Here is a 15220-nt window from a genome sequence, read left to right as displayed (position 1 = left end):
AGTCTTTTTGAGTATGATGCTACAAGCTTGGCCCCCTTTTTTTTTGGGCAGTTTCTTCCATTCTTCTTTGCAACACCTCTCAAGCTCATTAGGTTTGATAAGGAGCGTCGTTGCACAGCCATTTTCAGATCTCTCTAGAGATGTTCAATCAGGTTCAAGCCTGGGCTCTGGCAGGGCCACTCAAGGACATTCACAGAGTTGTTCCATAGTCACTCCATTGTTATCTTGGCTGTGTGCTTAGGATCGTTGTCCTGTTGGAAGATAAACCTTTGTCCCAGTGTGAGGTCCAGAGCGCTCTGGAGCAGGTTTTCATCAAGGATGTCTCTGTACATTGCTGCATTCATCTTTTTCTCGATCCTGACTAGTCTCCCAGTTTCTGACGTTAAAAAATATCTCCACAGAATGATGCTTTCTACACCATGCTTCACTGTAGGGATAGTATTGGCCAGGTGATGAGCAGTGCCTGGTTTCCTCCAGACATGAAGCATGCCATTCAGGCCAAAGAGTTCAAACCTTGTTTCATTTTTCAGGGTCTGAGATTCCTTCAGATGCCTTTTCACAAACCCCAGGTGGGCTGTCATTTGCCTTTTACTGAGAAGTGGCTTCCATCTGGCCACTCTACCATACAGGCCTGATTAGTGGAGTGCTGCAGAGATGGTTGCTTTTCTGGAAGGTTCTCCTCTCTCTACAGAGAAACACTGGAGCTCTGTCAGAGTGACCATCAGGTTCTTGGTCACCTCCCTGACTAAGTTCTCCCCACAACTTTCAGATTGGCCTCTGCGACCCGCCAGGAAGAGTCCTGATGGTTCCAAACCTCTTCCATTCACAGATGATGGAGGCCACGGTGCTCATTGGGACCTTCAATGCTGCAGAAATGTTTATGTACCCTTTCCCTGTACCCTTTCCCAGATCTGTGCCTCGATCCAATCCTGTCAATTTTTCATCGATCAGAGGTTTATACAATCTATTTGTGACTTCAGACACATGAAGTGACTCATGCCAAGGCAACCATGTCTTGGCAATTGTTCATTTTGTGGCCATCAGGATAAGTGTAAGTTGATGCTTTGAGATACCCCCAGGTTTTAAAAGATTTTAAAGATTTTGCAGATTCATACTTACAGTACTTAGTTGGATGTAGCATCAGAACCCGGCACCTCTAACACTGAGAATCGAGTGATCTAATACTGGGCATGACATACCATCAAATAAGTTCTTTGTTATTTGTTTCCACTGGGTAAGCATTACAGAAATAAGACTTGGTCATGTCACTTATTTGAGTCCATTTCGGTGTGCCCTATGGGGATTCCCAGGTCAACTTCCCACCTCAATTTAAGATGTAGAGAATGGCAGGATCAACCAGGTTTTTGTTTGCAGAATGCAGAAAATGAATCTCATAGTGACTGAGTGAGTCTGAAGAGCATGTAATACACCATTTGATAGTTTTTAACTTCTTCACTCCGGCCGCACACATATATGCAGCCCTTTGGCGTGCGGGCCTTAATGCCGAGCAGCTGAATTTATGCAGCCCTGTGTAAACCACTTACCGTGCTCAGAGCGCACTCCCAGCACGGTAGCTGGCGGGTAACGGAATGCTCCTGATGCATACTAGCGATCGGGAGCTTTCCGATCATGTGACTGCTGTGACAGCCAATCAAACATGACCCAAATGCCCACCTCCCAGCTTTTAGAACCCTTAAAGGGCCAGGAGGCGGTTGGTAAGAAGGGGTTAAAAATGTGGATTTAATGATGCTTTAAAAAAGGTACCATGTAAAGTTTTGTAGATAATTCCAAATATTAAGCATTTTACATTTTTCAAAATTTCTTTTAAATCAGGTAAACATCAAATACAGTATATTTGCAATATTCAGACAGTATATATGACAGATACCCTACTCCTGAATCAGAATATACACATATAGCACTACTCCCAAGGGAGCTGCTGAGTGTGGGTCCCCTGGGTTACCGCTAGCAACAACAGTACCTTACGCATATTTTCAAGTGTGAGCACCTCAGACAAGAACCAGTCCAGTTTCTTTGGTTTTTAGGATTTATTTGAGAACTTGGATGGGAGAAGGGAGAAGTGGGATACTCCAACAACTGAACTATGCACAATTAGGCAGGGACACTGAAAAATGCTTCTTGGCGCTGGTTAGCGCTTCACTGACGCTGATTAACACTGACTGATGCTGGCCCCAGCTAGGCCAGTTACTAGGACTTCACCTCTGACTGTGGAAAAGTCCTTTAACCACTTACCGCCAGCCCGCCGTCATATGACGGCGGGACGGTGCGGCTATCATCCTGGGCGGACGTCATATGACGTCCGCAGGAAATGCAGGGCAGGCGCGCGATCGCGGGTGCGCCGCCGTGCACTGCCGGTGTCGGCGTGTCCCCGGGACACAGCCGGTCACCGGCAGGGGGGAAACAGCCAATAGGCATGGCTGTTTCCCACGTGATCGGCTGTGTTCCAATGACACAGCCGATCACAATGGAGGCGCCCGGGAGATGACCGCGCATGCGCAATCGGGAGCGCGCAGCGCGGTCATGTCGGTGGCACTGTGTTCCTAAGGAACACAGCTGTCACCGGCGGTAGTAAACAGTCACTGACAGTGACTGTTTACTAAGTGATCGGCTGTGAATCCATTCACAGCCGATCACAAAATGTAAACAAAGAGCAGTAACTCACTGTTACTAGCTCTTCTCTCCTCATACAGTTTCCAGTGTGAGGGGAGAAGAGCTAGAAACAGTGAGTTACTGCTCTGTGTACCTGTAAAAGTAAAAATCACACCAATAAAGGTCCCCCCACACAGTCCTCAGCCCCCCCCCAATGTCACCTGTCACCCAACAGTCACCTCATCAGTGCCCAGAAATTGACACCCATAACGTTCACATGTGAGCGCAGCGATCGCGGGCAGAACACTGCGATTCTGCCCGCGATCCGGAAATCATTGCAAATTGCGGGACGCCTGTGCGTTGCCCGTTTTTTGCAATAGCACCCCAAACGCTGTCCGATGTTGCCGCCATTTCCACCTGCCGAACCGCGGTAACATCGTGCAAACATCGCATGACGCCCAAAAAAGGTACAAGAGTTTCTTTGGGGCGTCATGCGTTGTTTGCGTTATGTTACTGCGATTCGGCAGGTGGAAATCGCAGCAACATCGCACAGCGTTTGGGGTGCTATTGCAAATCACGGGCAACGCACAGGCGTCCCGCAATTTGCAATGATTTCTGGATCACGGGCAGAATCGCAGTGATTCTGCCCGCGATCGCTACGCTCACATGTGAACATAGCCTAAAGTTCACCGGTCACCAGAGACTGCCATCAGTACCGCCGTGCACCATCGCCCGTCACCTATCACCCATCAGTGACCTTCGCCCATCACCTGTCACCCCATCAATCACCGTCACCTGTCACCCCATCAGTCATCGTCACCTGTCACCCCATCAGTCATCGTCATCTGTCACCCTATCAATCATCGTCACTTGACACCCCATCAGTGATCGTCACATGTCACCCCATCAATCATCGTCACATGTCACCCCGTCAGTGATTGTCATCTGTCACCCCATCAATCATCGTCACTTGTCACCTCATCAATCGTCACCTGTCACCCCATCAGTCATCGTCACCTGTCATCCCATCAGTCATCGTCACCTGTCACCCCATCAGTCATCGTCACCTGTCACCCCATCAGTCATTGTCACCTGTCACCCCATCAGTCATCGTCACCTGTCACCCCATCAGTCATCATCACCTGTCACCCCATCAGTCATCGTCACCTGTTTGCCATATACATGCAATCACTTACTGACCGCCTAACGACTATATGCGTCGGCCATTAAAAGCTAAATACTGGGGTTATGGCAGCAGATAGCCCCCATAACCCCGGTATTTTTTGGAACGGTGGGCGGTCGGCTTTCAGATAAGGGGCAGATTCGCCAGTGGCAGATTCGCCGCGGAATTACCCTTACGGTGCAGGGGAAGAGGTGCCCCCCCCCCTCCTGCCGCGTCCCAGACGTTTTCCCAGCTTACCGGACCCGCCGGCAGCGGGGAAAACTATCCGGTCCCGGATCCTCAGAGACAGGAAGTCGAGTGAGGGCAAGATGGCCCTCACTCAACTCTATGGTCTTGGAGGACCGGAGCTACGTCAAAAGACGTTGCCTAGCAACCGGTTTAAAGGGCCGCTTTTTTTTTTTTCTTTTTTTTTTTTTCCTCTTTCAACAATTTTTTTTTTTTTCTTTTTTAGTGTAGTTGTGAGGTGTGAGGTCTTTTTGACCCCAGATCTCACAATAAAGAGGACCTGTCATGCCTATTTCTATTACAAGGGATGTTTACATTCCTTGTAATAGGAATAAAAATGATCAAAACATTTTTTTTTTTAAACTGTGTAAAAATAAAAAAATAATAAATAAAATAAATAGGAAAAAAAAAAAAATTAAAGCACCCTGTCCCCGTTAGCTCGCGCGCAGAAGCAAACGCATACGCAAGTCCCGCCCACATATGTAAACGGTGTTCAAACCATACATGTGAGGTATCGCCGCGATCGTTAGAGCGAGAGAAATAATTTGAGCCCTAGACCTCCTCTGTAACTCTAAGCTAGTAACCTGCAGAAATTTTTAAAATGTTGCCTATGGGGATTTTTAAGTACCAATGTTTGGCGCCATTCTGTGAGCATGCACAATTTTGAAGCATGACATGTTGGGTATCTAATTACTCGGCGTAACATTATCTTTCACATTATGGAAAACAATTGTGCTAAATTTACTGTTTTCTTATTTTTTAGTTCAAAAAAGTGAATTTTTTTCAAAAAAATCGCATTTGGAAGACTGCTGCGCAAATATGGCGTAATAAAAAATATTGCAACAATCTCCATTTTATTCTCTAGGGTCTCTGCTAAAAAAAAATATATAATGTTTGGGGGTTCCAAGTAGTTTTCTAGCAAAAAAAATGATTTTAGCTTGTTAACACCAAGTGTCAAAAATAGGCCCAGTCTTAAAGTGGATAAATGGACAACTTTGTGTAAAGCGCTACTTGGATGTTAGGCCTATGTATGTGGCCAGGCTGTGAAAAAGTGTTAACATGTGGTATCGCCATACTCAGGAGGAATAGCAGAATGTATTTTGGGGTGCAATTTTTGCTATGTACATCCTATGTGTTAGAAATATTGCATAAATGGACAGCTTTGTGTAAAAAAAATGTGTTTTCATTTTCTTTCCACATTTTCCAAAAACTTGTGGAAAAAAATGACACATTCAAAACACTCATTATGCCTCAAAAATTATACGTTGGGCTGTTTGCTTTCCAAAATGGGGTCATTTTATGGGGGTTTCCATTGTCCTGGTGCTCCAGGGCCTTCAAAAGTGCGATAGGTTGTCAGGAAATTATATGTGTAATTTATGCTCCTAGAATGCCGGACGCTGCTACTTGGATGTTAGGCCTCTGTATGTGGCAAGGCTGTGAAAAAGTCTCACACATGTGGTATGGCCATACTCAGGAGGAGTAGTAGAATGTGTTTTGGGGTGTAGTTGCAAGTATACATGTGCTGTGTGAGAGAAATAACCTGTTAATACGGCAATTTGTAAAAAAAAAAAAAAAATAAATCTTTTGCAAAGCATTGTGGGAAAAAACTACAACTTCATAAAACTCACCATGCCCCTTATTAAATACCTTGGAATGTCTACTTTCCAAAAAGGGGTCATTTGGGGGGTATTTGTACTTTCCTGACTTTTTAGTGTCTCAAGAAATGAGATAGGCCTTCAGTACATCAGGTGTGATCAAGTGTGATCAATTTTCATTGATTCGCACCATAGCTTGTGGACTCTATAACTTTCACAAAGACCAAATAATATACACTTACTTGGGTTATTTTTACCAAAGATAAGTAGCAGTATAAATTTTGGCCAAAATTTGTGAAGAAAAATGACTAATTTGCAAAATTTTATGACAGAAACAAAGAAAAATGCGTTTTTTCACGATATTTTCAGTCTTTTTTTATTTATAGCACAAAAAATAAAAAACCCAGTATTGATCAAATACCATCAAAAGAAAGCTCTATTTGTGTGAAAAAAAGGACACAATTTTTGTATGGGTACAGTGTTGCATGACTAAGTAATTCTCAGTCAAAGTGTGAGAGCGCTGAAAGCTGAAAATCGGTCTGGGCAGGAAGGGGGTGAAAGTGCACTGTAGGCAAGTGGTTAAGCTCCCTAAGGTACTCTTTCCTGAGGTAGCTGACTTGTAGTGCAGACTGTGCTGCTGAACCCTTCAGGGCCCTTCCTGGTGCCCCCTTTTACTCCCCAAACTTCAGGGTTTTACTACTTGGCACCCCCTTTACTGTACACTCCTGGTTAGCTGGCTCACGGATCCCCTTTGACCTCTCTGGAGTTATCCCCTCTCCAAAGGCAAACTCCTGGGCAGATCTTGAGTACTCACGACACTGTTTTTCCTGAAGATCTCTGCCCAGAAGCTCAGCAACTCTGGATCCCCTGCAGCCCAGCTCAACCTTTGGTCCCTGGGCCAACTGCCTGGACCACCTTCTCACATTTACAGGAGGAGAGACAGCCATCACCTCCTCCTGGGACTGATGCTCCCACCAAAAGACACTGTCACATGCTCTCCACAGATTTATTTCCAATCACAGGGTGCATTGCGGCAAACCCCGCCCACTGGGACAGTCATAAACCCTGGTGTACTATTGGCTAGGTTTCCTCCACTGTCCAACAAGATCATTCATTGGATACAGTGGGGAGACTCCCCAGACTCAACAGACCACACCTGGAGGCATGTGACAGAACCGCTAACACATCCAGCCCTCCTGATAAGCAGACAAGGCCATTATATGCTTTTCCCTAGCACCTACCTAGGAGGTTGCTACACATACACAGCTGAATGGCCTAAGGGAGGCCTGAACCTAGCTCATAGGACTCTGAATGGGGTCAGTTAATGTATCATACAGTCCACAAGTTAGTAGCTATTGTTGGGTAGTCATTTTAGAAGACCCAGAATGCACTGGGAGCATGAAAACACCCAGGTTTACATTTGATTCTAAACTAAAGATTTTATACAAATATTGAAAAAAGTGACATAAAAGTTTTAAATAACCAGGTTAAGCAAAATAATCAAAAGCCATTTTATTTCTCATTTAAGACTTAATTATTATTTGATAACAAAGCCTCCTTTTTTTTTGCCGTAGGGAAAAGTTGAAGCAGAGTTCCAGCTCCTGACTGTGGAAGAGGCAGAGAAGAGTCCAGTAGGCCTGGGACGCAAGGAGCCAGAACCTCTGGACAAACCCAAGTATGTATTGGTGATTGTATCATTTTGCCAGCCCTGTATAAGCTCCATGCTGTTCGAATTGGATTTTAAACAAGGCAAAGAGTTCTCTCCCTTCCCATGTGACAGTGTTCCGGCCAGTCAAATGTCTCCTTAAGCCACCCACTCTGCATCATAAATGGAAGAGGAGAGAGTCACATGTTTTCTGATACCCAGCTGTAGCAGGCATTTCATTGCTTTTGCAGGCAAACGGGTTGCAGTGGAGCGAAGGGAAGATTGGCAGCAGGATGATGGCCATTTAAAGTGGAAATTCAGCTTAATAAAATATCCAGACATGCTTAAAAGTTTTTTAAAAAAGCAGCCCTGGCTGAAAAGCTCATCTGGTCTCCCTAATGCTGTCTCTTCTGGGTTGAATGATGGCCAGTGTCACCCACCCCTTTTCCTGGGAGTCCAGGCTGTCTAACATGGTGCAATACCATGTTAGCCTTGGCTCTCAGTACAGTACTGTAAGAGCAACGCTAAAGCCCTAATGTTAGGGAAGTTCTCAGCAGCATTGAAGACTGCCCATGACCACCCCAGGGGGGTGACCCAAGGATGTCATGTGACAGGCCAGAAAACTACTAGAATTACGATATGTATAAGTGGTACTCAGCGCCCAGAGCAAAGATGCCAAACTGTGCCCCCCCCCCCTTCCCTTAGGATTAGGGTCAGGGTGTCCACATCCCTCCAATAAACGATTGCGCCCATGACAGCCACCCCTTGTCCCGGCCCCAGTGGCAGGGCCATCTTTAATATTGATTGGACCCTGGGCAAAAATCCACTTATCAACTATTTGTGGGCAGTGTGGGCTCAAGGAGAAGCTGCTTTGGGCCCCACAACAATGACTGGGCCCAGGGCGGCTGCCCCTTTTGCCCTGTGTTAAAGACGGCCCTGCCCAGTGGTACTTCATTCTGGCACCCGAATGTTAGATTCAGGGAGTTTAAATTGAGCTACGCATGCAGCAGTTGGCAGAAGAAACATACAGGGTCTCTTCTGCCATACAATTCTACCTGCTAGCCATTTTTCACTTTAAATTAACCTTTAGTTCCACTTTAATAGCACCTGTTGCTTGCCCTATGTTGGCAAAGCATAGGTTCACTTTAGGCCAAATAATTATCCCGGCATCTCAGGAGTAGTTACGCAGATTTTGTCTGTATTGATGCTTGTCATTTTTTTGTCAATATCCAATTCATTATCGCTACAGTGTGCTTTGCATTTCAAACCATTGCTTATAAATTCCTGCTTTTGCTCTTGTTTTTAACACTTAAATTCATAAATGTGTGTGTAATGAGCTGTGTAAGCTGTGCAGGTGTAATGAGCTGTGCCTTATAATCATTTGTAAAAATCTGTCAATTTACAAGTCAGTGGATGCAGTAAAAAAGTGCATCTTGTATTCAAACAGGGCTTTAGTTTTCCTCATTACCCAAAGGCATTTTACAAATCTGAGTTACGTACTGTGACTGTTGTGCAGAGTTAAAGCTGAACTTTGGGCACAAAAACTTTTTTTTTATTAAAGGAGAAGTACAGCCAAAGCTGAAAACGAGGCACAGGAGTGCAGAACCAACTGCAATCTTGTGACCTGTTTTCAGCTGACAGCGGCTCCCTCCACAACCCAGCGCTCTAGTGAGGGGAAGGGGAAGGGGGGGTTGAAGAGCAGAGAGCCGGTGACTGACAGTCTCCGGCTCTCTGTTCATGGAGCTCTGGGAACCGACCTTCAGCGGTCTTTGATCTCAGTCTCAGTCTTAGAGCTTGCAGGAGACAGATGCAGCATCGGACCAATGTTGCATCCACCTAGGTAAGTATGATTCTTGTAAAAAAAAAAAAAGCCCAAACTTCTCTTTCAAATATTTAGCCACAAAGGAAAAACATACATTTTGTCAACACAGAAGGGGAGATTTGCTAAAACTGGAGAGTGCCAACTTTCGTGCAGCTCTGCATAGAAACCAATCAACTTCCAGGTTTTATTGCCAAAGCTTAATTAAACAAGCTGAAGTTATAAGCTGATTGGCTACCATATACAGCTGCAACAGATTCTGAGTGCTCTAGTTTTAGTAAATCTCCCCCCAAAGCAGATTATGCCTATTGAAAGCAGCAGGGACATCATCATCATTCTGCTGCACATTGCCTGTGCCGGGAGCAGAGCTGTGGGAGGGGCTCAGCAGCTCCACCCACTACAGGATGTGTACAGAAAACTACAGAAGGGGCGGAGACAAGACCAGTCACCCTGCGCTAGAGGAGAGCGCAGCTGTGACCAGTCTTTATTACAGGAAGCTCCTGCACAGAGGTAAAATCTTATGATGGATTACTGCACAGATCTGGAAGAAATACACAAAGTACACCAAGATTCATGGAAGAACACACATGACTCTTGTATTTGGACAGTATTTGCTTGTCCATGATTTCAACTGTAACTGACTTGATTTCAGGTTCAATGCACTGCTGGACTAGGCTCATTTATACCCTAGGGGTTTTTTTTTTGCTCAGAGCATAGGTGCAGGTACTCCGCTCTTCCGAGTCACCTCTTGTCTTTGCCCCCTACCCACCTATAAGCACCGTCCCTTGGCTCCACCCCATACCCACCTCCCATTACTGCCCTTTTAGAGAAAAAGAACCAAGTATCTTTTTGTTATGCAAAGTAATTTGTATAGAATGTGTTAATGATAATAGGAAAGCCGTAAGATACTTTGCAGCCAGCAACAATTCCCCCTAGCAACAAAAGACCCTCCTGTAGAAAATATTCCTCCCCAGCAACAATAGATCCACCTCAGCAATTATAGACCTCCACCAGCAACTATAGATTTCCCATCAACTAACATCAATAAACCCTCTAGCAGCCAGCAACAATAGACCCTCCCCTCAACAGCAAATTCCCCCCAGCAACAACTGACCCCCCAGGCAACATAAGACCCCTTCAGTAACAATAGATCCCGTGCCGGAGAGATTATAAACCTTCCAGCAGCTGCAACAATAGATGACAATAGATCACTAAACAACTTGTAACACCAGCAGCACCCTCCAGCACACCCCCATGCCTTTTCATTACATACACCCGTGCTTGAGGGGCTGGGACTGCGTTCCCTGTGTTTCCCAGCTTATACCATACCTAAAAGTGGACCTTCACCAAAACATATTTACATAGTTGGCTGATTTTTCTTTTCTTTTTTTTAAGTGGAGATGCTAAATTTTATTTATTTTTAAATATTAGACAAGCGGATTTATGTTACATACAGTAACCCAATTTCTTTCCATTTTTTAAAACATCACTAGTTTTCCCTTCTAGGTGGAAAGCCACTGATACCTCTTTATGCTTGCATAAGCCTGGGTTCACTCTGCCCCTGACTGCAAAGTTGCGCGACTTTGAAGTCAGACCCCAGCGCGACTTACATGTGACTTTTTTAACAGAAGTCAATGCAAGTCGTACCAAAGTCGGACCAAAAGTAGTGCAGGAACCTTTTTCTAAGTCAGAGCGACTCAAGTTATTTATAAAGTCTTTATAAAACTCTGGTCCGGCCACATCTGGAGTACTCTGTCCAGTTCTGGTCACCGATCCTCAGAAAGGATGTGCTGGAACTGGAAAGAGTCCAAAGAAGGGTAACTAATAAGCTATTTAGGGGATTGGAGGACCTAAATTATGAGAAGTGTTTACAACCGCTTGATTTATTCTCCCTAGAGAAGAGACGCCTGAGAGGGGACATGATAGCAATTTACAAATACCTCAACGGTGATCTCAGCATAAAAAAAAATAAAGATTCAGTCGCAAGGAATGTAAGGGGACATGAGGCCATACAATGCGACTAGAGGAGAAGTCATTTAACCTCAGACTACGCAAGGGTTTTTTTTTACAGTAAGGTCTCTGTGGAACTCTCTTCCACATATGGGGGTAGCTGTGGGCAGTATGGCTACTTTTAAAAGACTCTTGGACATACATCTCCAAGATAAAAACATTCAGGGGTATGGTAAATGAATACGTCCACACACACCTACACGGGTTGAACTGGATGGACTGTTGTCTTTATTCAACCTCAACTACTATGTAACTATGTAAGTTGCACCAATTACGTTTCCATTGCAAAGAATGGGCTCCAACTTCTGATGCGACAAGTGCTCCGGAGCGATTGTTGCATCAGTGTGACCTGGGCCTTAATTTTCCATTTGACAAAGCAACTATATCAAAGCTTATGTTAGTTGTCACCGGTGGTACCAGCTGTTCTGCACCAAGTACAATCATCAGACCAGAGGGCCACCATTGGAGATAGACCTCACCCCTTTGCTTCTACTGCCTAGAACACTACACACACCTGGTGATTTATACATGCGTGGCTATTATAAGGAGTTTTCTGTTTTTCTTTCAGCCGCCCCAAAACCTCGTTCAACTGGTTCGTGAACCCCCTAAAAACGTTTGTTTTCTTCATTTGGAAGAAATACAAGAAGTACATCATTGCCCTACTCATCATTGCTATCCTGACCGTTTTCCTAGTCCTCATCCTGTACACTATGCCTGGATACATCAGTCAGAAGATCATCAATGGATAAGGACCTTTCTTATAATGGATGGTGTAAATAATCCGACTTTAATCTGTATATATTGTTTTAAATATCTCCTTTTCAAAAGGGAGCTACCTTCATTGTGTTTACATAAATAGGCTGCCCCAGTTGGATTAATGGCATTGCCATGTGGACTTGACATGGTCCTGTATTTGGTTATACACCTGATGTGGGTTTATTGTGGTTCCACTTTATTCACTTTTTTATATGGTTATTATCTCAGGTACTGTGTCCATACAATGATAATGTTTATCCAAGCGCCTCTGAAAATCTATGTTTTTTTATTAAAGAAAGCAAAGCGCAAACACAAAACATGGTAACCCACAATGGCCAATCAGAAAACATCAATTGCAGTTCTAAATATGATACCACACAGAGAGTTGAGATCTGATTGGTTTCTGTTAGTTTGCACAGTTATAGCTGAACTCTAGGCAGATAAATGATGTAGCTATGTATTCATTAATCTTTTTTTTTTTTTTTTTTTGCAACACAAATTTGAACTAGAATCAGTTCTTGAAATTACCACTACAGCAGAGCTCAGGCTGGGAGAGGATAGGGCAGTCCTGTGAGCCAATCAAATATGCTCCATCCAAATATGCTGATAGCAATGGACAGAGACATAAGGCAAATAGGCTGTTCACTTTACAAGGTAAGTTGCAGCTTGCCACAGCACTTAGTATATGTGTCAAAGTTTCACTTTGCAAAGAATATGTGCAAGGAAAATCAAAAAACAGCATCTTTGCTTGCACGTGATTGGATGAAGGGAGTCAGGAAAGCTTCCCCTTATTTTCTAAGCTTTAGGGCAAGTTCCCTTGCAAAGAGCCTATTTGCCTTTAATAAATCAACCCCATGACCTCACCATCCTTCTCCTGCTCCTTTACTGTCAGTAAATCAGCAGGCTGGGGGCAGGGAGTTGGTACCATTGCAATCCTAACTGTAACAGAGAAGTAGAGTCATCCACTTAGTTAAGCGGTGTGACAGGGCTGTGTAAAACTCTGAACAGGATGGACAAAAATAAAAATACTTTGGCAGGAAAACATCTCTCATTACATGTATTTTTTGTGTTTTTAGAGGTTTGCCTGGAGTTCAGCTTTAAAAAGTACCATAGGACTACTGCAGAATATTTAGAATACATTTTCTAGAGCCTCAATACATGATAAGGAATACCTAGTGCATTTCATGTCAGATAGGACTCTATGTCTTCTTTGTGTTATCTCTTATACACTCAGCAGCAAGTAGCACTTTACAGAAAGAATATATGAACATTTGCAGCAGTCACCAGACTCAATTTAATAAACCAACCAAGCAGCTTTTCAACGGTGAAGAGAATATAAAAAATATCCTATGCAGGTGAGACTAGGGATCGACCGAAAGCCGATATATCGGGGGGGTGGCGATATGCACTTTCACCGATATATATCGGAATCAGCCACAAGGTGGCCGATATTACCGATATTTCGGAAAGTGCTTGTACCGGAGTGATGCCTGCAGCTAGTGGCATCACCCTGGTACCGGCGTCCATGGCCGACAGTCGGCTGTCTTGTAATGACAACTGATGCGTCTGAGAAGCCGCTCGCATGAAAATGCAGTATAATACCACTTTCATTGAGAAAACATTCCCTGTCCTGCAATTTATATATTTATCTGTTAAGTCCATATATTTTTGCAATTCTTGTCATCTCTATTATGGCCCTGGGTCATACATATTCTATATGTATAGCCATTACTTAAGTTGATATTAACATTAGTATCAAATATGGTTCCATTATATGACTAAATCCATTTTCCACTGATGTCAGCATCTACAAATATTTCCATTGTATGATCTAATACATTTCTCCCTGGCGATTATCTTATACATGGTCATTTATATATACACGGGGACATCAGCAATGATTTTAATTCCTTGCCTTCTAAGTGCGGTTCACACATATGCGATGTCAGACATTCGCAGTTCACTGCTCTGCAAATCACATGTGATGTCTGTGCATTGCGAATTTAGCCATACAGATTGTATGGCTGAATTCACATCGCATTCAGACCAAAGTCGCACAGGACCCTTTTTTTTGGTCCGCACCAGAATCGGATCACATGGGTGTTCACACCTATGCGATCTGATTCATGTCCAAACTGACAGTTCGCACTGCGATATGCAAACTGATCTGGGGGTGTCGTTAACTTTGTATTGACACCCCCAGTGATTTGCTTATGGCAGTGTGAACTGCCTGAGAGTTGAGAGCGATGCGGGAACCCGCAGTGGATTCGCATTGCATATATGTGGAACAGCACTCAATGTAGACATATTTAGGTTCATACGGAGTACTTTAAATACGGTAATGAAAAAAAGTGATTGGTACATCACAGTACAATGATGCGTCTCAACTACTCCAAGCTGTACCGCGTCTGTCTTGTAAAATGCTGCCTGACTATAAATACAATTAAAATAAATGATAGTAGTACATAGGAAATATATGAAGTTGTTATAATACTAATAAGAATAAGAAATGTTAATATAGTGTATAGTTTTGAGTTTGGAATCTCACATTCCCAGATTGTGCTTTTTAGATCCTGAGACAATTATAGAGAGTTCAGTTATGGGCCATACACACTATAAGATTTTCTGAAGACTTTTTCCTTTAGACTTACCAAAACCATATAATATGAGGTCAAACCTAAACACTTTCAATTTTGTATGCAATCTGGAAGGCCCTTGCACTACATAGAAAAGGTAAATCTGAAGGAAATCTACCAACAAAAGTTGGATAGTGTGTATCCAGCTTAAAGCTGGTCGTACATATTACACGGCAGTTGGATGCACGGACCTACTTCCTCCCAAAACATATAGAAGAGCGCACTTCTTGAATCTTTTTGCAGCCATTTCTACTATCAAAATATTCAAACTTGTTGAAATTGCAAATGGATAAGAAAACCATAACATTTCGCGAAATTCTGGAAAACTCATCACTGAGGTCCGGTATGGACTGCACTATTACCCAAGCTGTACAGAAACACTCCTCCCAAAGGTAATATTTTTTGTTTTGGGTGGAGAATGGTGGACTAAGTCAACCGTTGGCATCTCATACAGTATAATGAGATGAGATCTCCTTTTCATCATTCCTGTCTGTGCACCCGCTGATCTTGGAGTTTTAGCTGTTCCCATTCCTTCCCATTCCCATAAGCCATTGTTACTAAAACTGGAGAGTGCAAAATCTGGTACAGCTCTGCATATTATTATTATTATCCAGGATTTATATAGCGTCAACAGTTTGCGCAGCGCTTTACAATACGAGGGAAGACAATACAGTTACAATACAATTCAATACAGGAGGAAATAGAGGGCCCTGGTCGTTAGAGCTAGAAACCAATCAGCTT

The 15220-nt window shown here is 43.6% G+C and overlaps 1 protein-coding gene across 1 annotated transcript in view; it reads left to right on the top strand.

Annotated features, from left to right (window-relative positions):
* LOC309567011 (fer-1-like protein 4) overlaps positions 1-11872 on the top strand; it is a 243812-nt gene extending 231940 nt beyond the window's left edge. The window contains exons 44-45 of the mRNA XM_082272328.1: positions 7188-7288; positions 11656-11872. Of these exons, the coding sequence (XP_082128454.1) occupies positions 7188-7288; positions 11656-11836 (282 nt within the window). The 3' untranslated portion in view covers positions 11837-11872. The remainder of the gene's footprint in view (positions 1-7187; positions 7289-11655) is intronic.
* Positions 11873-15220: the final 3348 nt, after the last annotated feature.

This window comes from Pelophylax lessonae, assembly GCF_965119305.1.
Source record: "Pelophylax lessonae genome assembly, chromosome: 11".
Lineage (NCBI taxonomy): Eukaryota > Metazoa > Chordata > Amphibia > Anura > Ranidae > Pelophylax > Pelophylax lessonae.
Note: the sequence above shows the minus strand (reverse complement) of the source record. Positions and strands in the feature narration are given on the sequence as shown.